At 26.2% G+C, this 22,981-nt stretch overlaps 2 protein-coding genes across 4 annotated transcripts; both read left to right on the top strand.

Annotated features, from left to right (window-relative positions):
- Positions 1-8,943: 8,943 nt before the first annotated feature.
- On the top strand, positions 8,944-22,871 carry for (cGMP-dependent protein kinase for). Of its 3 annotated transcripts, XM_070640696.1 has the most exons (16): positions 8,944-9,227; positions 10,218-10,293; positions 10,380-11,076; positions 13,311-13,440; positions 13,497-13,533; positions 17,137-17,356; positions 17,487-17,723; positions 17,816-17,965; positions 18,401-18,756; positions 18,829-18,880; positions 18,942-18,994; positions 19,052-19,123; positions 21,883-21,933; positions 22,017-22,058; positions 22,119-22,308; positions 22,373-22,871. In XM_070640696.1, exons 2-16 carry the CDS (start codon positions 10,254-10,256, stop codon positions 22,536-22,538), a joined length of 2,493 nt encoding a protein of 830 aa, XP_070496797.1. In that variant the 5' UTR covers positions 8,944-9,227; positions 10,218-10,253; the 3' UTR covers positions 22,539-22,871. The 3 variants fall into 3 exon arrangements, with proteins under 3 accessions (XP_070496797.1, XP_070496795.1, XP_070496796.1); XM_070640695.1 differs by lacking the exons at positions 8,944-9,227; positions 10,218-10,293; positions 10,380-11,076; positions 13,311-13,440; positions 13,497-13,533 and adding exons at positions 14,932-15,669; positions 15,739-16,251; XM_070640694.1 differs by lacking the exons at positions 8,944-9,227; positions 10,218-10,293; positions 10,380-11,076; positions 13,311-13,440; positions 13,497-13,533 and adding an exon at positions 14,931-16,251.
- LOC139090500 (uncharacterized) lies at positions 12,231-13,215 on the top strand. The gene is made up of 2 exons (XM_070640213.1): positions 12,231-12,945; positions 13,009-13,215. Exons 1-2 carry the CDS (start codon positions 12,514-12,516, stop codon positions 13,213-13,215), a joined length of 639 nt encoding a protein of 212 aa, XP_070496314.1. The 5' UTR covers positions 12,231-12,513.
- Positions 22,872-22,981: the final 110 nt, after the last annotated feature.

The raw sequence follows: 22,981 nt of genomic DNA, 5'->3' as shown, positions 1-22,981 counted from the left end.
AATTAATAAATTTATGATGTCGATGCGATGAGCATTAGAGATGTTAAAGACGAAGATTACCAAGACAACAGATCCAGGAAGATCCAGGTTACTTCGAGTCCTAAAAAAACAAGATTCAGATAAATTTCAGTCCTAAAAACCCAGGATCCAGTAAGATCCAGATCACTTCCAGATCAAAAAAATATGATCCAGTAAGATCCAGGTCACTTTCAGACATAAAAAAAAAACAAGATCCAGTAAGATCCAGGTCACTTTCAGATCTTAAAAACAAGATCCATATAAATCTTCATCATTTAACGGATTTTCATAATTTTCATAATTCAAAAAAACATAACGGTCAAAAAAAATTCAAACATTGTTCAGTAAACACTGTAAAAACATCGACAAACATTGAAAAACACTGTAAAACAATGAAAAAACGTGTTTTTTTTTATTTTGTATATAAAAATGAAAAACTGTTAATTATAGTATTTATGAGTTGATTTGAAACTTCTAAATGACCGATAACCCAATAACTTGATAGAACGAAGCTATAAAAACAAACCAGAGCACTCTACGATGTCTAGTTTTCGAGATCTCGCGTTCCAGCCGAAATTACATTTGAAAATGGATCATTTGGTATGAAGAATGATAGAGAATGGGTACTTTTTAGTTCATGAAAAACAAGTCATTTAACGCTAGCGGCTGTAATAAAAACTGACCAAATTTTGGTCATTTTTTCAATTTTTTCTTTTGGAAATTTTAAATTACAGGAAGTCCAATAGTCAAAAATTTTAATGAAGAAGTTCTTATTTTTTGATCTTTTACAACTGATCTATACAATCCATGGTCTGAAAACGCTTAAAAATGCCCTTTTACAAAAATGACCAAAAATAACATTTTTTATCCCGATTTTTTTATATATATATCCAGGGTAAACGAATAGAAAAATTGACGGTTATTTTTGTATGGTTTTAAAATAATTTGTACTGTTTTTAGCACTTGAAATTTGAATAAAAATTTAACGGTAAAAATACAAAATTTTCATTGCTAATATTAATTGATATTTACTGAATTATACATGTATATTGGTATAATTTCTGCAAGTTATCACCCAATAAACAGTAATTAATTTAAAATTAATAAAAGTAATAATTTAAAAATCGTGTTTTAAACTCAAGAAGAAATCATTTTTTTGTGATAATTTCTAACGGTTTTTAAAATTTCAAACATAAGTGCTAAAACGAATTCTAAAATGCTAAAATGAATTCTCGATCCGTTTACGCTGAATATAGGTATATATATATAGATATATATATATTACCGGTAATTACCGGTAAATATCCGTTACCTTCAAATCCCGATTACCGGTAATTTTCTAACCTCTATTCTCAGTCCTGTTTTTAGTATTTCTCATTCTAATCATAAGGACATGAAGTACGATTTTCTATCTTTTCGTTCTGACTTTCAAAACCACAACATGTGTTAAATTTTTGTCAATATTTATATATGTGGTCATACAGACAAACTTCGCCCAAACAAAACTAACACTATCACAATTTTCCATTGTTCTCCGTGTAAAATACACATAATAGTGTTGGTAAATTTCAAAAATTTAATGGTCACTTTTTCGTATAACCACATAGGGGCCGTTCAATTATTACGTTCGCTTTTTAGGGGGGAGGGGGGTCTAGGATTTTGTAACAGCCTCAACCAAAAAATTTTTTTTGTAACGACATTTTGTAACGAGGGGGGAGGGGGGTCTAGAAATTCGTTTTTTTGCGTAACGTAATAAGTGAACGGCCCCATATATATAAATTGATTTTTGTATTCATTAGATATTTAATCAAAACAATGCTCAAAAATTCTAAAAATTTAATAAATTTTTTAAAAAATATTGCAAAATTTTATACTTGAAGATTTTCAGGAAATATTTCATACTTGCTTTACATTTAACTCTTAGATCTTAGATTGGTAGATACAAATTATTTGGTTTGAAATTACAAATTATTTGGTGACTCAAATAGTTTCACAATTTTACAGTGTGTAAAAATGGACCAAATACCCAAATATTGGTATTTGTAATTGACAACCCTACTTATATTACATTACACTATTGTACTTTTCCGTAGGGCGGTGATTCCACCGATTGGTTGAATTTTGAAAATTTTTACTTGAATAATCCGTGTTCTTTAAAATTTAATCATTTCCAAAATGACATTTAACTCAATTGACACTTCAAGAATACTAAATGAACATCTTTATTTACTCACTTAATATCATAAACAGCATTCTAATCAAAGCAATTGCTGTTAATTAAGCTATAATATTGATTTTAAAAATTTGTTTTCACGCGGATTGGGAATTTCGTTACTTATATTTTTTTCAACATTGAGAATATTTAATAATTTTAGCTTGATAGCTTGGTTTTGAGCCCTAATAAGCACAACATAATATGTATTAGATTAGGAACCATCGATTAGACTTCCAAAGAAGTTTTAAAAGTGTTTAAATAGTCTAAATTTTGGTTTTGAATGATGTCAAAAACAACAAATTCCAAAAAAAAAGTATAAGTAACGGGCATAAAAATGGAAATATTTCCTTAATTAAAGTGTATTAAAGGTACTAGATGACATATAACGATAGTAAACAGGTAAATACATGATATAGGGCATTAAAAGTAGTGAAAAAGTGAGTAAATTAAGAGAAATATCATTTTTTGTGTAAAAATTCATCGGTGGAATCACCGAGGGATTCTGAAAAACGTTTTTGGTTTACAGATGAAATTAATAGACAGCAAAATAAATTTAATTTTGCACTATTAGAGGTTTTTGAATAATTTTGAGTCTCAATTTTTGAAGAACTAGTTAAATTAAGTTAAAAACTAGCGAAAAAGTATCAAAAATACCTAATTCGGTGATTCCACCGATGAATTTTTTCACAAAAAATGATATTTCTCTTAATTTACTCACTTTTTCACTACTTTTAATGCCTTATATCATGTATTTACCTATTTACTATCGTTTATGTCATCTAGTACCTTTAATACACTTTAACTAAGGAAATATTTCCATTTTTATGCCCGTTACTTATACTTTTTTTTTGGAATTTGTTGTTTTTGACATCATTCAAAACGAAAATTTAGACTATTTAAACACTTTTAAAGCTTCTTTGGTAGTCTAATCGATGGTTCCTTATCTAATACATCTTATGTTGTGCTTATTAGGGCTCAAAACCAAGCTATTAAGCTAAAATTATTAAAAATTCTCATTGTTGAAAAAAAGTATAAGTAACGAAATTCCTAATCCACGTGAAAATAAATTTTTAAAATCAAAATTATAACTTAATTAACAGCAATTGCTTTGATTAGAATGCTGTTTATGATATTAAGTGAGTAAATAAAGACGTTTATCTGGTATTCTTGAAGTGTCAACTGAATTAAATGTCATTTTGGAAATGATTAAATTTTAAAGAACACGGATTATTCAAGTAAAAATTTTCAAAATTCAACCAATCGGTGGAATCACCGAATTATAAAATATTTTCAGTCCTGAAAGTGAACCCAAATCTTCAAAAGGAGAATTGTCAAAATTTATTCAAAGTTTCTGAATTCAACAAAATAAGAGATTCTGAAGAATGTACCTAGACCTAATTATTAAGTAACTTAAGACTAAGTATGATTAAAGCAAACTATATTTCCTTCAATAATAGTAAAAATTATTTGGTTTTATGAATTTGGAGAAAACGGAAAAGTGCCTTAAACGGAGGTTAAAAACGGCCGTTTTCCATTTTCAATTTAGGTGCCGTTAACAGCCATTTTCCGTTTTCCGTTAACGGCTTCAGAAACCCTACTTTTCCGTTTAAGTATAATATCATTTAAATAACAGTTTCGATGGGATTTCATTATAAGTTTGTATGTAGTATTATTATTCTAATTTCAATTTGGAACAATTTTTTCTAATAGAGACTGCGAAATCCGTTTTGAAAATTTATGAAAATTGCTCGAACTTAGAGTGGAATGACAGAAGGAGATGAAGTTAAAAATTAATTATTTTTTAAATTCAATCAGAATTTCGTTGTGCATGTTGTTTTGTCTTAAATCGTGGTATATTTTACAAGTGTAAACAGTAATTACTAGTTTAAGAAAAAACTCAAAAATATTGAAGAACAGATTACTGTTGAATTGGCATGATAAAATTTTTTTTTACAAAGCTTTTGAGTAATTTTCCAGAAAATTTGTTGATTTTAAAATATTTTTAAAAAAATTTAGTGCAGATATGACAAATGTTTAATTCATATTATTTTATCTTAATCGGACTTATTTAGCATTTATTTCAAGCCATTTCAAGATATTAAAGATTTAATTCAAAATTCTTACTTTGACATATTATTAGCGCATTTTTGTAAACTTGTTTATGATTGTTCAAACCTACTGGATCTTGTTTTGCAGTTCTGGAAGTGCCCTAAATCTTACTGAATCTTGTTTTTTAGGTGTGAAAGTGACCTGGATCCTACTGGTTCTAGTATTTTAGGTCAGAAAATGACCTAGATGCTACTGGAACTCGTTCTATGGGTTTTGAAATAGCCTGGAACCTACTGGATCTCATTTTGGAGGTCTGGAAGTGAATTATTAATCAATTACTGATCGCTGGGACAAAAATGCGCTTAAGTCCCTCGATCAAGAACACTTTTGTAATTTTTTTAATTTATTTTCAAAAAAAAATTTTCTACACATTTAAAAAAATTTAACATTTGATCGAGTTTATGGGTGATTCTCTGGATAAGTCAAATTCGTCTAATTCGTGTCTCAAAAACTACAAAATTTGCTTCATTGAAAAACATTACTTTAACTTATTAAACAAATTAACTAATTGTTAATTTCGTTCTAATACTAATTATAATATCTTAATCTGTCATTATTTTGTATTGTTAATCTATAATTCCTACAAAAACGAAAAATCAAAAAATGAATTTTCTCGTGGATTAGGAAAAAAGTTTCTCGGAATCACTTTAATTTCAATTTTTCTCTTTAATTAAGGATTTTTGCAGCGTTTAAAGAGCAACAAACGATAGTTTTAGGTGTAATACACTCGAAATATCAACTCAACCATAGTGACAAGTAGAATAAAGTGCAAAAAATTCAAGTTGAAAGTCGGAATTTGATATTTTGATTCCGAGAAACCGGCATAAAAATTGAAATATTTAATTAAATAAAGCATGACGGTAAAAAATAATTGTACATAAATAAAGATCTGCACAAATCCCGTAAGTGTATATAAAGAATGAAGCTATAAAATTGCCAGATTATGAGAAAAATTAATTCAAAGTCGAAAATTTTGAAAAAATTTATCCAAAGAAACACCCTTATGCAACTTAAGATTAATAAATAGTTTATTTAGTTAAGCAGCGATGTATGGATGGGTGGGTGATCAAAAATTTACAATTCAGAGAAGTTGTTAAAATAATAACAAGAGTCTTTTTAAATTTTTTCGAAGATACTTAAAAATATTCTTATAAAATATAAATTTGGCGTTTATGAAAAACAGGCGGAGCTTAAATTTGGATGGCAGACAGAAGGACAAATGAACGATATTATTAAATAAAATTTCTTAAATCATTGATTTCCATATTGGCGAAATTCCTGATGGTTTTCGATGTAATAAATATCCCTTTTCATTTGATTTGTTTTGTTTTGTTTTCATTCATTGACGACGATTGATTCACAATTCTATATATTCGTGTGTCGTAAAAACAAAATTCAAGCAATAATAATGCTTTTTTACTCAAAGTTGACTAGCCATTGCTTAGTATCGAATCCAGTTCGTTAGCGCAGAAGACTATTCTCCTACTTTTTTACAATCACAAATTCATCAATTAAATAAAAAATATATAAAAAAAAATATTTCACCCTTTTGTTTTCTGATAGGTACTAAAATTCTTTTGATCGAAATAAAATTTTAATGTGAAATAATTAAGTACTACGTTTTACATGTGCCTACTAAAATATTCTTTCTAATCATTTTCTCTCTAGTTTTCCCTGAGAAAGCTAAAATGCAAATCAAATTTAATTTAGGAGATATTATTCATCACTCCCTTCATCTGTTACTGCATATCTTCACTTCAAAAATTAAATCAGCTTGATTTTACTTCTCAAATTTCACGTTGCCAACTTCGTAATGTATACGTTTGACAATCAAAGAATTTTGTCATCTATTAGATGTAATTTGCATAATTTTGACTTTGTTTGTGTGAACGAGAGTAAAAAGTAAAAATCTAAATTCAATATACAAGATTATTATATTTATTTTGATATAAAAATGTCTCATGTGTTAGGGTAAACTTAAAAGAAAATAGAAACAGAATAAATAATTTCAAATGTTTGAATTTTATTCACACTTGCTTGTTTAGTTGTAATTCTTTATAATATAATAGTTGTCATAAAAATTTACATTGAATATACTTATTCCATAAATTAATTTTAATATTTTAATATAATATTGGTAAAGAAATTAAATATTTTTTAATTTTAAGTATTGATTTTTACTTTTACTAATAAAAAACTAAATTATTTGCATATAAGTCTTACTTAGTTTTGAATAATACTAAATAATTTTAGAGTAAAACACTAGATCACGATAATATGCTCTAATGAGTTTTTCATCATGATTATTATTCAAATCTCAAGAGGATTATTGACAATAGAAGGGTCACTAATATAATTTTTCACAATATTAATACATACAAATTGCAAACTGCACAAGTACTCTAATTAAAGATTATCTCATAATAAAGTTATACTTGATGAATAAATAAGGTAAATGCTTTGTAATAAAATGCAATGAATTTATTTTGAATAGGAAACTATTGTAAATGTTTTAACAAAACTACATTTTTATTTTTATTTTTTATTTTTAAAAAAAGTTAAAAAAAAAACGTCTTTTATGTTAAAATGTGGTTATTAAAAAAACTCAAAAATCAAGAGTAACAACTAAGGATTGTATTCAATTTGGAATATAACAACTTTTTTAGAAGATTTTATTTAGTTTAGAACCTTTGACCGTAGTATTTTCATATAACAGTAAAATAATTTTCTCCAATTGAGTTTATGTGAAAGTTTTGGCATCCACAAATTTAATAAGAACACGTCAAGACATCAAAAGTATCCTTTCATTGATATAAAAAGTTTTCCTTTACAATATAATAAGTATGAAATTTTATTTCTTTACAGATCTTATTGATTACTCAAACCTAATATACGTTTATAGTGTTATCAAATTATCTATAATTGAATTGATGTCTCGTTTCTATATTTATTGATTTTTTTCTACTTAGTGTCTATACAAAAAATTAGATTAACAGATGTGCTAGAAAATTCAATTTCGAACGCGCTAGTAAACATTAAATTTTCATCATCTAAAAGGATATTTGATACTTTTATATGAAAATTATCTTTGCTATAAATTTTCAACTGTGGTTGCTGGTGCCGTCGCTCAGGTTCAAACCTGATTCACCTTATTAGAAATACTGTTTATCTCTCAAGATATATTAAAATATAAATATTTTAAACTTTTTTATTTGCCTATATCTCAAATAAAATATTTTGTGAATTTTGATTACGATAATTTTCCATGTATTTATGAGATGGAATTTTTCTTCGCTGAAATTCAAAATAAACACATCGTTCCCCTGTTAGAGTCGACTTTCTCTTTTATTATCATATCCCTTCTCTTAAATTTTCGTTATATGTGTAGGTGTGGTTATCGTTTGAATATTTTTAAAAACCACCAACGACTTTATAATTTTCAAATTCTTAAAACAGTACAAATGTTTTATTATACTGCTTTAAATTTTATTTATTCACACGCTTTTAAATAAAACGATATATTTCTTTTGAAATTATACTTTTTTTGTTTAAAAAAAATGATTATTCCTATCAAATTATAGTAATCACTATTAGAAAGTCATTAAAAATTAACTTTATTTATTACATTATAAATATATTTATTGCAGAACAAAAACATCAACATCAAAAAAAATTTATGACATTGTATAAATAAACTAATGTATATCTGGTGGTACCGAAGAAAATCGTACTTTTACTACAATCGCAGCTAAAGAGAGATTGAGTTTTATTTATTTTTAAAAAAATTCTTTAACCTCAAAGGACATTGAATTATTTTTGGAAGGAAACACTTGTATATGTGCTTAAAAATTTAAATAAAGTTTAATCTGATATAAAAGAAAGTTCAGTAATTTAGAAAATAATATTTAAAAAAAAAAATACCTAATAACTTTACAATTTATTGATATGATTTGTGCCATTGTGATAAAATAAAGTGAACTAAGTTATTTCAGTTTATGAAAAATTGAGTATGCATTTTTAAAATATAGAAAGAACTTTTGATAAGTAGAAATTTTTGGCAAAATATTTTACCTACATATGATCATTTTCTATTTGTATTGACAGTGTTTTTTTATTTATGTACGTACGCATTTAATACAGACATAATCTTCAACCTTAAAATGATCTCAAAATTTTGACTTCTTTAAAATGTAAAGAAATTTTTGCAAGAACTGAAAATAAAAAATAATGAGATATTAAAGGTGAAAGAGGTTAAAAATACAATTTCTGTTGTGATCCTGGAATTGTAAACTCTATGGAATTTTAATAAGTGTTAAATTTTTGACATTTTCATTATAATATAAAGAACTTATTAAAATTTCTAAAAATAGATATTCTTTATCACTTGCTTAGAGTTTATAAAAAAAATTATTTTGAAAAGATAAGTCACATGCATACGATTTATAATTTCTTGATCTATTTTCTAAATTAACAGATATTTATTTAACTTATTCAAGTTAACGAAAATATTTTTCGATAAATAATTATATTTGTTAAATTCTTAATTTTGTTTTATATTTTAAATTATTTACAACAATAACAGAAGTGAACTAACTAAAAATAATTTAAATATTTTATGTAGTTGTATGGATTTTATTCATACTATGGTAATCAATACTGTGACAAAATTGATTAATCGAAATGTTGGTAAAATAATATGTACACATAAAATAAATTAAAAGACGGCAATTGTGGAATAATAATATAAAATACATATAAAACTTGCTAACTCACAACAACAACAAACTGAAAAGAAGTGTAAACCTCATCGTATTTTGGAAAAAGTTTCAGTGTGCTTTTCGCCAGTTTGCGGAGCAATATAAATATTTTTGACGGGAGAAAATAGGTAATATATAGTTATAGTTATTATATGTTATAGAGTATAATAAATACTTATTTGGACTAAACTTTAAAACTTGCTAATTGGTAATCACAATATGAAGTTGTCACATGTTTGAAATAAAATAAAGCAAAAATTAAATTATTAATATGAATATTTTGCATGCATTACCATTTAGTTTAGTTAATTTTTAGTTCAATGCAATAAAGAGTCACAAAAATTTAAAAAAGAAACAATATTAATTGATATTAATTTAAAAAAAATAATAATAATAACATATCAAGTGAAAAGCAGAAAAATCTCGTAAAATTTAGATATATTCCAATGAAATTGATGTTGTTAATATTGTTCACATCAGTTCACATGATCATTTATTATTTTTTTACTTGATCATTCTAATTGCATTTAATTCATTCGTTTTTTATTTTCTTTTAATGTAAAATATATACATACTATATAAAATTTAAACTATCAATATATGATTATCAATATTATGTGTGTTGTCAACAATTTTCTATCTTCAGTTTCAAGTAGTTAAGTACTTTGATTAGATAGAATTGCACTGACATACAAAATGATAATAAAAATAAAAAGAAAACTATTTTCTGATTTATTAAGGTACTGTCAGTGTACTGTACATTTTATTACTAATTATTCTAATATTTTTAATACAGAATATAAGAATTTTTAATAAGCTACAACCAGAAAAATATAATTTATTTGAAATAATATATTTATTAAATAATTTGTTTAAAGTCAAAAATGAAGAAAGATTTAAAAATAAATAACAATATTAGTGTTATTAAGTATCAAAACACTAAATTTTTAGTGGCCATTCAAAAAAGTAAACACACATGTCCTTCATAATTTTTTTGTCATCTTTATCTTCATATTCACACCTCTAAATTTATGCGTCGTTTATCCATCACATAAATGACAAATAATTTGCTATAATATTTTAGAGTTAATCAAAAAATATTTTCCTTTTATCTTTAGATTTATGTTTACTATGGAATGTAGAATAAAAATTGAATGAGATTGTGCTTTAACGGGTTTTGCTTAGGGCCCCAACGTAAGTTATCTTAAATTCTATTGTATTTTTTACCTAGTTTTTCTAATCTTTCTTTCTTATTAATAATAATAACTTTACATTTATAGGGCCATTGGCCGTTGAGCAAAGTTCTCAAACTACCTTAACTCTTGCGAGTGCTATTGATAATTTTAACGTTACAACTTTTTTCAATAAACTTCATGCAAGTGAAAATATTTCAACTTTGCAAATACCATTGAATACAACAAAAATGATCAACAACGAAGATATGAATTTGCAAAATAATAATAATATTGGTGGTGATATGCCAATGATTATTCATCAGAACGATGATGCTAATAGACAACAAATTTTATTAGAAACAGAACCAAAAGATTCACAAAATAATAATTTAATTTCTTCTCAAATGGAATTAGTAAAAAATGATTTTTTAAACAATGCAGTTGGAAATATAAACATCAATGAATGTTACGTTAATGATATACATATGGAAGAAATAAGGGAGCAACAGTTAACAGACAAAGAAAAGGAACTTATTAAGATTATTCAATGTAAAGATGTTCGAATTAAAGAGCTTGAGCTACTTTTGAATCAAAAAAATGATGAAATTGCAAATTTAAAAAGTCATTTAGATAAATTTCAAAGTGTTTTCCCATTTAGTCGTGCAAGTGGTGCCATGAACCGAAAACTTGGAAGAAATATTCAAAGACAACGTGCTCAAGGTATATCAGCTGAACCACAAAGTCAAAGTTCAATGCATGAGCTTTTAAATGTAGCTTTTCCAAAATACGAAAAGAATGATTGGTGAGTAAAAGATTTTAGTCTTAAAAAGTTATTGAAAAAGCATGTTGATTGTGATATAATTATCATGAAAGAAAAGTTTTTTAATATTTAAAATAACATTTTTTTTAAACCCGTGTGGCTTTAATATGGAATATAAATAGAGCTTTTATGTTCTTCGGGTTATGATATTTTAATGTTAATCAATCATATTGATCTTAAATGTACATAAGAATTTCAATACAACTCCTATATATTTGATCACGCACATGCGAGAGAAATTGGATGCAAGTATCTCTCAGTCTCTTAACATACATTTAAAAATATTTATTCTCTTATAAATTTTACGTAAGTCTTTCAGTCGTTTAATGTGTGAAAAGTTATATCTTTGACATCAAAACATAGCGAGTCTATTTTATAGAAAAATAATTGCTCCTCAGTGCGTTTTGTGAGTTTGCGTCGAGAGCAGTGAAAATTAAAATAGTTTAATAATATATTCTGTCTCACAAAAATTAGCTTTAAATTTTTAAATTCATTAAACAAATAGAATACAATAAATTTTGAAGTGGAATTAAAAATTTAGCGATTTAAAATAAAAAATTTAAGCAGTAATTATCTTTCAACCTTCACGACTTCATTGTAAAAAAGAAATAGATCAGCCTTGACACTTTGCTTTCAATTTCATTTTTTATTACTAGCATGTATTTAAGCTATTATAAATTTTACTTTTCTTTCCATTTTTTATTCATTACAATTGTTGTTTTTATAGTATACCTTTTTACTGATTAGTTGATATTTTAAAGCTATAAAGTATTTCGTGCATATTTTAATGATATGACTCACATTCAATGTTACTAGTAAAAGAGGACAAATTATGCTTATAAATGTTCAATTTCAAAATAATATCCAAATGAAATAATTTTTCTTGTAAATTTTTAATTGAACCGAATAGTAAAGAAAAGTAAAGCTAAATAAAAAAATATTAAAGGTGAAAACAAAATATGTCCTCAATCTACAATTAAAATGACATCATCGACACTACCCTTCGTAACATACACAAATTAATATGTGCAAAGGCCTCTCATTTTTTTGTATTATTTTTGTTACTATTTTTTTTAAACTGACTTGATTATAAGAAAAATATATCAATCATTCAAACAGTTTAAAAGTTTTATTACAAAAATAAAGATATATTTTAACTATGAGCACATAATATAATCTCGTGATTGCTATTTATGAAATGATTACATATCATCACCATAATGAATTTTATTCGACAACAATGGAATCAATTGTATTTTGATTTAAAATAATAATCAATCTATTCACTTTGTGCTATTCGTTTTTTGAAAAATGAAATATTATGAAAAACAAAGTGTTGAGTGGTCAGATGAAATTTAATAATCAATTTTTTTCCATAAATATAATAGTAAAAGTAGATTTTGAAGTTTATGCACTGATATGGAGCGAAAAAATATAGAAGACACTGTTATCGCTCTTAGGCAAGAGTTGCAAATTCTTTATGAGTCGCTTAAAAATAAAAATGAAGGATTGATATGCTTAGAAAAAGATCTACGAAATCGCGATATCAATATAAATTACTTGAAAGAAGAATATAAAAGACTTAAGGACACAATTACGTGCAAGAGTTGTCCAAATTGTATGAAAATTGTTAAAGAAATATCAGACGAAAATTCAATTCCTACAACAACTCAAGATTCTACATTGAATAAATTACAAAAAGAACTAAAAGATCGCGATAATCTTATTAAAGAATTAAATAGGAAAATTGTAAGACTTTCTGACAATCTTATATTTGTACAAAAAGAATCATTATCTAAAGATGATCGTATTGAAGAAATGAGTCGGCAATTGGATAAATTTCGAGAAGTGGTAATGTTGTTTTTTCAAGAATGATTAAATTCATTCATGTAATCGTTTATCCAATTTTTCTAGATTAGACCTTTTACAAAATCTATATTAGAACAACACAAAAATGAGAATGAATTATTTATTGAAATTGGTCCTGGTTTGGAAAATACTCGTGTTGTTGTTCCGAATGAACATTTACGGTTAAAAAGAACAGCAATATCAGCTGAACCATTGTCCCATATTACAGGAGCAAACAATGATTTAGTTAAAGTCCCAAAAGATTCAGCGTAAGCATTTATCACAATCAGTTTGCTTTATTTTTGTGAAAATTTGGTGAAAAACAACAAAAAATCATTATTCATTTTTTTTTTTTTTTTTTATTTTAGTTCTCGTCAGATTATAAAGTCTGCAATTTTAGACAATGATTTTATGAAAAATTTAGAAATGACCCAAATTCGAGAAATTGTTGATTGTATGTATCCTGTGCAATATGGAGCTGGGAGTCTTATTATTAAGGTACAATTATTGTAAAATTATAATTAGTTAAAAATTTAAAATGTTGATAATTATAGGAAGGTGATGTGGGAAGCATTGTATACGTAATGGAAGGTAAGAATTTTTTTTTTTTATAATAAAACCCGTTTAGCTATCATGAGATAACATCCATCAATTTTGTTGTTCTTCTCTTAAAAGATTAGTAATATTGACAATTATACTCATAAATTATAATAAAAATAATTTAGAATAAAAATGAAAAATATATTCAAATTTTTCAAGGGTAATCCTCGAATAAACGGTACTGAAATATTTTTACACAAATATTTAACTTCTTATTGCTTTAGTCCAGCTGATAATATTTAAAGAAAAAGAAATTGAAAAAATTTAAGCAAAACAAAAAGTGTTCGAGAATTTTACAAAAATTTCGTTTTCGAAAAAAATGTTTTTTAGATCTGTCCTGAATGAAAAACTTGCAGTTTTTGTTAATTAAATAATTATAATAACTTAGCCTGAAATATATGCAATTTGCTATGCAAACAAATTAAATATTTAGAAAAACGGTGTGAATATAAAAAAAAATGGTTTTTGTTCTGTTTAATTTTTATTTCATGAAGAAAGTTTTAGTGACATATGTAGCAGATTGAACAAAAAATTTTAAATCTAATATTATGATAAATAATCAAACTTTGAAACTTAAGTGCAGATTATGTCACAATGTAAATTTAATCTTCGGCAGAAAAATCTTTTTAAAAACCTTAAAACATTCTTTTAAAATTGATTGTTAAATCTATGCGCAGACACAATCTGCAGAAGAAAAATTTATTTTTGAACAAGAAAAACTTTCTTCCGCAGATAATATCTTTCAAAAAACAAAATCTGTGAATGAATCTGCTGTTATTTTTTTTGGCAGACATATTACATTACAAAACTAAATTATTTAGTGAATAATTGGCATTAACTAAGCACTAAAAAAAATTCACATTACTTTAACTCCTAAAAAAATAAAATGTTAAAATTATAGACAGTGTTAAAAAGATTAAGAAATCTTTGTTTTGTTAATGTATAGCAAAAGACACAGAGAGTGAGAGAAAAATACATCTTGTGTGTGTGGTTTAAAAAAGAGCCAAATTGTGAGCAATAGTTTAACTTGTTTATTCGTGTACGAGACGTTGAAGTGTAAGCATAAAGACCTTCAGCAAAAAATTCCTTTATTCAGTAAAAGTATGGAAAATGCGAATTCGAAGGTTAAGTCAATACAGTGTTAAAAACTATTGTTCAAAAATGATCTCAAATCGAATTCCATTTCTTTATTACATTTTCTTAATATAAAAAAGAAACCAAAAGTTACTAAAAAAAGACAAATAATAAAAATAAATAAATGAAAAAAGGAAAGTGAAAAAAGAGGATGGTATATATATATATATATATATATATATATTTTTAAACGTTTCTGTCATTGCCAATCAATTAATTAATAAAAATGTGTTAGATATTAAATTTTAAATAATAAATAAGATAAATTGAATGAAATAATGAAGTTAAAATCGTATCCTGGTTATGCAATAGATGCCAACTTTTATGTTGGCAATTACAATTCTTTGGGAGTAATGTATGAAGCTAATTGGAATACTTCAAACCAAAAGCAAGATTTGACAAAAGGCGTTAAATTATCAAGAATTAGTCACAACGTTTCATCCTTGGGATATTATCAAGAACGTGTAGATAAACTAAGAGAACTAGAAACAAACCAACAGAGAAAAAATATTGAAATAGGTTATCGTCCGTCTAAATTAAAAGTAAGCAAAAACAAAACAGAAAGTAATGCTGAATGGGACTGTGATATTCAGAAAAAAAATAATACTACAATTTCAAATCCTTTATACAACCATTCGCAAAATAACTGGCACTCTTCAGACTACCTGCCATTTTCAAATGCAAAAAGCACCGATACATTTATAAAAAGATCTCAGACAGTAATTGTAAAGCAACCTACAACATCAAGAAATTATTTTAAAAGAGAAAAGGAAGATTTAAAAGGCTCTTTACAAAATCAATGGAGCTTTAATAAAAGAGAAGAAAATAGAATCAATAAAGTAAATAAATTAGATCGCCATTGTGATAACGAATCAGACTGTGATATTTTAAATGATAAATTTGAAAATATTAGACTAAACAATCCAAACTATGGAAATCAAGCGAATAAATCATATTGTTATAAAACAATGTATTTTCGTACTTTGAATGAAGGTAATGAAAAGTTACAAAATTCAAGTTTTGCAACAGAAAATTTAACGTCAAAAATAATACTTAATTCAGCAACAGCAACAGCAGCTGTAGGAAAACAAAAAACCAAAATGAATCAATTGGATGCTATTGATACAATACGAGACATTGAGAATTCAAAGTCAAGCGAATCTGCCAAAGAATTTGAAATATATTCAAACGATTGTAATATAAATTTGAAGAAAGAGAAAAAAAGTGGTTTAACTAAATTGTTTTACAATACGATATCAACTGGCTCTAAAATTCCAAAAGTTCTCTTAGGTCGATCAAAGAGTCAGAAGAGTCAAAGAACAAAAGTTTCAGAATTAAATGAGTCTTTTCAAAGAAATCTACAAGCAAAAGATAGTAAATCTTCAAGTACATCGACTTTATCTGCTTCTCCTATTTTGTATGAAAACAATATTAAATCATCTAAAGAATTAGAAACGTTTTCCATACCTCGACCTCGCTTAATAGTTCCTGTTCACTCCTATACACGCAAAAGACGTACTGGAAATTTAAATAAAGATAATATATCTAAAGAAAATAATGATGGCAAACTTAAAGGTAAAAAAATTAAAATTTAACTGAATATATTAATGTAAGTATGTACCACACATTTTTTATGAATGAAAATATTATGCTTCGTCGATTTTTTCCATATTAAAACAACATATTCACAAGCTAGAAAAATATTTCTACGCTGCTCAAAGTTACAAGATGTGTTTTCATTGCTTTGAATGACTAATATGAAACAATTGCATAACTTATCACAATAGCATTTAAATGGTTATGAAATATTGAGAAGAAAAAGGAATACCCATTTAAACTGCATGCTTTTGTAAATGAATTAATGGCGGTTCTTTAAAGAATGTACAAGTATATGAATGAATACCAAAATGCGAAATAAATTCTAGATTATTTTCAAATCTCAAATATAATTTTAAGTTTTAGAAGAATTAGTCACAAATTATAGACTGATTAAATTATATTGTGACAGAATTTTAAGTTGCTTGACCATGAGATAATAATTAAAAAAAGTGATTATTTCAATTCATGTTTTTAATTTACATTTCAACTAAATTTTGAAACAGATAAACATAAATGCTAATATTTTATATTAAGTTAAAATTAAATTAAAAAAAAAAAATATTTAAAATGAAAAAGGAATTAACAACTATATACAATAAATAGAAAATTGTATAGGTATTTTTAGGAAAATTTTAAATTTAATTTTAAAATTGATGTTTAAGAAATATACGGATAGATTTTAAATAGAGAAAAAACTCTGATTAAAATTTAAAAAATGTGAGTGAACTCTGCTACAAAACTTTAGTCACTTTCACTTACAAATATACTCTTTTGATAGCTTTGAAAATAATTCTCTTTTTTCTCTTCTTCTGTATGCTGTCTATTCATAAATGAACTTTCCCTTTCGTTTCATACATAAAGAGGGACGCGTTGAAGTATCACGCGAAGGAAAATATTTATCAACATTGTCTGGAGCAAAAGTTTTAGGAGAATTAGCAATATTATACAACTGTCAGAGAACTGCGACAATAACTGCTGTATCAGACTGTAAATTATGGGCTATAGAGCGACAATGCTTCCAGACAATTATGATGAGAACTGGTTTGATCAAGCAAACTGAATATACAGACTTCCTTAAAAGGTATTTATTATTTACATTGCCGATAGTTTCCCTGAACATATATTCAAAAACTCAATTTTTTAATTAGAATATTAATTGAAATGTAAATTACAAATAAAATTCTATGTATAAATATTTCTAATATTTTCAGTGTCCCAACATTCAAGGATCTTTCAGAAGATACCTTGATAAAAATATCAGATGTGCTTGAAGAATGTTACTATCGTAAGGGAGATTATATCATTCGGCAAGGAGCACGAGGAGATACTTTTTTTATCATATCAAAAGGACAAGTTCGTGTAACAATAAGACCCGAAGATTCTTTCGAAGAGAAATTTATTCGTACTTTAGGCAAAGGAGATTTCTTTGGAGAGAAAGCTCTTCAAGGGTTAGTACTTTAACATTTAGATTTTTTTTTATATAATACAATAAATACAATTATTACAAAATTATTACAAATATTACAAATAACTCTTATAGTGACGATTTGAGAACAGCAAATATCATATGCGATTCACAAGAAGGAGTAACATGTTTGGTGATAGATCGAGAAACATTTATCCAACTAATTTCTAACTTAGACGAAGTAAAAAATCGATATACGGATGAAAGTACTATCGAAAGAAGAAGGTACGAAGTAATCAGAAACTAAAATTTTCATTTAAAAAAATCTGTTATCTTTAACTAGAATCAACAACGTCCAAAAATTTTTTAATTTTTTTTTTTTTTATTAAAACTATAAATCATCAAAATTTTCAGCTATTAATTCAAAATTATCTTAATGATTTATTTTTAAATATTATTAACACTTCATAAGACTAATTAAATCGTTACTTATTACTGCTATCAATCTTAAATAAAAGGAAAAATACGTTGGTAAGATGAAATATTAGTAAATTTAAGGTGTTTACACTGAACTTCATTCAATCTTTCGTATTGTTCCGGATGAAGTTTTGTCCATGAATCGGATGGAAATATTTTAAGTCTCAATGTTCTAATTTAAATACCCAAGTCATTATAACCTTATTAATTAAAATATAATTTTGTGAATTAACAAAATTACAGAATCAATGAAGAATTTCGTGATGTTCAACTTACGGATTTAAGAGTTATTGTCACACTTGGTGTTGGTGGATTTGGACGTGTCGAATTAGTTCAAATTAAAGATGATACAACTCGTTCATATGCGCTCAAACAAATGAAAAAAGCTCAAATAGTTGAAACAAGGCAACAGCAACACATCATGTCAGAGAAAGAAATAATGGTAGAAGCAAATAGTGATTTCATTGTTAAACTTTTTAAAACGTTCAAAGATCGCAAATACTTGTATATGTTAATGGAAAGTTGCTTAGGTGGTGAATTGTGGACGATTTTAAGAGATCGTGGACATTTTGATGATTCAACTACTCGTTTCTATACAGGTATTTTCATAATATTCCCATTTTAAAATAAAATATATGACTTAATGTATAACATAAATGATTCATATTTAGCTTGCGTTGTGGAGGCATTTGATTATTTACACTCTAGAAACATAATATATAGGTATGAACATAATTCTCTTGCAATATACATTTTCAAATAAATTTTCTTTTTTAAAATGCAGAGACCTCAAACCTGAAAACCTTTTGTTGGATGTATCTGGCTACGTCAAATTAGGTTTGTAAGAAAAATAAATGAAATTTAATTGTTTAAAACATTTCTATTATTCCATAGTTGATTTTGGCTTTGCTAAAAAGCTACAAAGTGGTCGACACTTTAAGACATGGACATTTTGTGGAACTCCTGGTAATTTTTATAATATATAATTTAGTTCTTTATTACAACTGTCATTCCGTTCTAAGCTCCGCCTCTTTAAATACACTTTTTAATTTTTTTTTTGTAGTTAACTTTAAAAACTTCGATTGCTATAAATACCAATTCAGCCTAAATTATCGATAATAATTTAATAATTTCCCATCATGCTTGATATTTTCGTAATTAATGCATAAATATGAATGTTTTTATGTATCAAAATATCAATTGATACTGCAGAAATCATATTCTAAGCAAAACGCTTAGGTATCATTGGCGAAAAAAAATACGAAAATTCAATATAGCAATAACTTTGTAGCTAAAATATATGATATGAGAGATAAATATGTTGTTATCAATATATATATACCCTGAATTTACGTTATAAGCCACTACCCGTTACTAAGCCACTGGCTTAGTAAAGAAATTTGACTGAAAATTTTTTTGGATTCGTTAATAAGCCACTACCAAAATGTCATTAATTAAACTAGATAAAATAATTTAATTGTTTTCAAATGATATATTTAGACGTTGACAATCAGTTAGGACTAGAAAACATTAATAATTTTTAAAATTTCCATGAATTTTCTTCATTTGTTTACATTTCCAAATACCTAATTGAAGTTAAATATGCTAAATTTGTAATTTATAAGGTATAAATTGCATCGTATTACCTTTCCTATGCACATTTATTCATTGATTCTGATCTCACTATGCTATTTAACTTAATTTGATGAAATTAGTAAAAATATTTCAATCCTGGTTTTTTTTAACGAAATTTTTGATTTCACCTTAATTAACATCTTGTTCTAATGTTTGATTCCTCATAAAATCACAATAATTTTTAATAACAGATCGCTCTAATTATTCAGCAATTTACTATAATTAATTAATTAACCTAAAAATATAACAAAAACAATTGATATACCTACGATAAACAAAGCCATTTTTTCCGATAAAATTCAAAAAAAATCCTTTAAAAATACATTCAACACACCATTTTTTGAATGCTGTTTTCTCGAATATTAAGCAGTAACTACTGTCGTAATCGGGTGCAGGACATTTGCCCACTGACACTTGCTCACTGGTACATTAGTCCACTGACATTTGCCCACTGGTACATTAACCCTCTAGTGCATTAACCATCTAGTGCATAAACCCACTGGTACATATGTCCACTGGCACATAATCCCTCTGGTTCATATACCCCCTGAAGTGATATTTAACAAAAGTTTATTTTAAATTTTTTTTTTAGATTTTTTTTTCTTTGATTAAGGTAGCTATATTATAATTTTTTTAAAAAATATCACATGATTTTTTAGATGACTGGATAACGGTGAAATGGCATCATCCATTTCACCGTTCTAGTTATGAAGCTCGGTTCGTGTGGAGTTTTGAGGTCTTTGGCACATAATGTGTCTCCACTGCTAGGTATACAAGGATATACAAGTATTTGGATGACTTTCTGTACGAAATCTTGCGGACACGAGTTTTAACGTACAGTTTTTGCAATGTTCAGAGCTTGCAAGTGGTTCGGATCTCACTATAAACTCTAGGTCTAAATTGTGTGGTACAACAGATTTAAAATTGCAGTGCTTCCAGCTCATAGGACTGGGCCCTTCAAGCATTATACATATTTAGATGACTGGATACTGTGTGTCAATTCTCAATACATAAGTCTATACTCTCTTAATCATTAGCTTCTTCCCATGAGTTTTTGGTTTTTCTTCAAGTCTCTTGTTTGATACAAATCAAGATCTTCATCAATGAAGCGTCTTAATGTACTAGAAAAAGCTTCCCGTTTTAAAGTTGATGTAATTGACACAAACATTTAGCCTTAATTAGACAACTAGTTCCCAAGTTAATGTTCTGACTGTTTTCATAGAGCATATCATAGAGATTGGTCTTGAAGATAAATGAAATGCAGACTGTTTTTGAGTGTAGATTAAATATTATGAAGAAAGCTACTGATTAAGAAATTATAGATTAATGCAGAGTTGTCACCTATCGATTTGCTACCAAAGGCAAAAAATTTATCATAGGCATTACCTGTAGACTTATTTACTTAACTTAGTAAGTACCTACTCAAATCTACGCTAGGTTCTCCTAGGCATAGGCATATTTACTATTGGCAAAAATTATTCCCTTTGGCTAGACAGTATTGCCATTTGCTAGGCAAGCCTACAAGAAGGCAAATTTGTTTGTTTATCGGACAACTCTAAATTTATGTATTTAGAATTGGCACATAGTATCCAGTCAACAATAAAATCAAGTAATATTAAAAAAAAATTTAAAATATTATTTAAAAAAACAATTTTTAAATTTTTTTCCACTTGTGGACATGTGAACCAGCTAATATACCAGTGGGCATATGTACCAGAGGGCTAATGTACGAGTAGGAAAATGTCAGTGAGCTAATGTACAGTGGGATTTTGTCGGTAACCCGTTGAAATCATCTTGAAAACATTTATTTTCCAAAACATATAACTCGGTAAAATCAAAAATATTTTGTTAAACTTTTTGAGATTTGTTTGTTATTATACAAATTTCGATAGAAGCCCGACTAATCCTTAAATTAAAATCTTCCAACCATGATTGGTGGGAGAATATTTTATTATTTTATATTCAAATCAATTCTTTATATTTGTTTTGTACATACACCACCTAAAAACTCTTTTGCTTAGTAGATATTCAGTGTTTAAGTTAGAAATTCAAGAAATAACCAAGATAAATAAAAATTTTAATTTTTTTAGAATATGTTGCACCAGAAGTTATTCTTAATCGTGGACATGACATTAGTGCTGGTAAAATATTATTGAATCTTATAAATGAAATTAAAAATAATGCTTCTTATTTATTTCTAATTTATTTCCTATAACATAATTAGATTATTGGTCACTGGGAGTTCTGATGTTTGAACTCTTAACAGGTAAAGTGCTTAATAAGTTTTATGGTAAATTTGCTTTTATGTACTTTTTTTATAATTTAGGCACACCTCCCTTTACTGGCCCAGATCCTATGCGTACATATAATATTATTTTGAAAGGTATTGATGCCATAGAATTTCCCAGAAATATCACAAGAAATGCCACCGCATTGATTAAAAAGCTTTGTCGTGACAATCCATCAGAACGTTTAGGCTATCAACGTGGAGGAATACAAGAAATTCAAAAGCATAAGTACGTTTATTTTTATATTAAATTATTTTAATTTTGAATAATTATCTTTTACGCTTTAAATTAGATGGTTTGATGGATTCTATTGGGAAGGATTGCGTAATAAAACATTGACGCCACCCATATTACCAACTGTTAAAAGTGTTATTGATACTTCAAATTTCGATGAATATCCTAATGATAGCGAACCATTACCACCGGATGATTTATCTGGTTGGGATAAGGATTTTTAACATTTACATATAACATTAACTAATTATTAGTGATTAACAAGCAAAAAAAATATATATATATAGTTTAAATATATATTATATATATATATATATATATATATATATATATTGTTGAAATTTATTATTATTGATTATAACCGAAACATTTCTTTTTAATATTTCTTTACTTAATTCTATATGTATTTTTTTTAATGATTATTCACGGTTATTGCATTTTTAAAATGATCTTTCGAGATTTTATTTGAAAACTATTTTGAAATGTTAGATTTTTTGTCTTAAAAATAATTGATTTAATAAAATGTGTCAATTTTCATGTTGTTCAAGACCGTTCAAGATATTCTAGTTTTTTATATTATGTAACTGAATATTCAATTTTGAATTTTCGAAAGAAAAAAATAACATTCATGGAAAGTTTGTTCGAAATTATTATTTCGAATACAACA

Source organism: Chironomus tepperi, unplaced genomic scaffold (assembly GCF_022539635.2).
Source record: "Chironomus tepperi strain 1889 unplaced genomic scaffold, CSIRO-AGI_Ctep_v1 contig_219, whole genome shotgun sequence".
Classification (NCBI taxonomy): domain Eukaryota; kingdom Metazoa; phylum Arthropoda; class Insecta; order Diptera; family Chironomidae; genus Chironomus; species Chironomus tepperi.
This window is presented reverse-complemented; position numbering and strand designations above follow the sequence as displayed.

Bases quoted from the DNA above. Each gene is read 5' to 3' on its own strand.
- for (XM_070640694.1), top strand. From the start codon at position 14,955: ATGAAGTTAAAATCGTATCCTGGTTATGCAATAGATGCCAACTTTTAT. The intron at 17,724-17,815 runs GTTAGTACTTTA...TAACTCTTATAG, and splicing joins GGAGAGAAAGCTCTTCAAGG to TGACGATTTGAGAACAGCAA. The intron at 22,059-22,118 runs GTAAAGTGCTTA...TTTATAATTTAG, and splicing joins GATGTTTGAACTCTTAACAG to GCACACCTCCCTTTACTGGC.
- LOC139090500 (XM_070640213.1), top strand. From the start codon at position 12,514: ATGGAGCGAAAAAATATAGAAGACACTGTTATCGCTCTTAGGCAAGAG. The intron at 12,946-13,008 runs GTAATGTTGTTT...CAATTTTTCTAG, and splicing joins TGGATAAATTTCGAGAAGTG to ATTAGACCTTTTACAAAATC.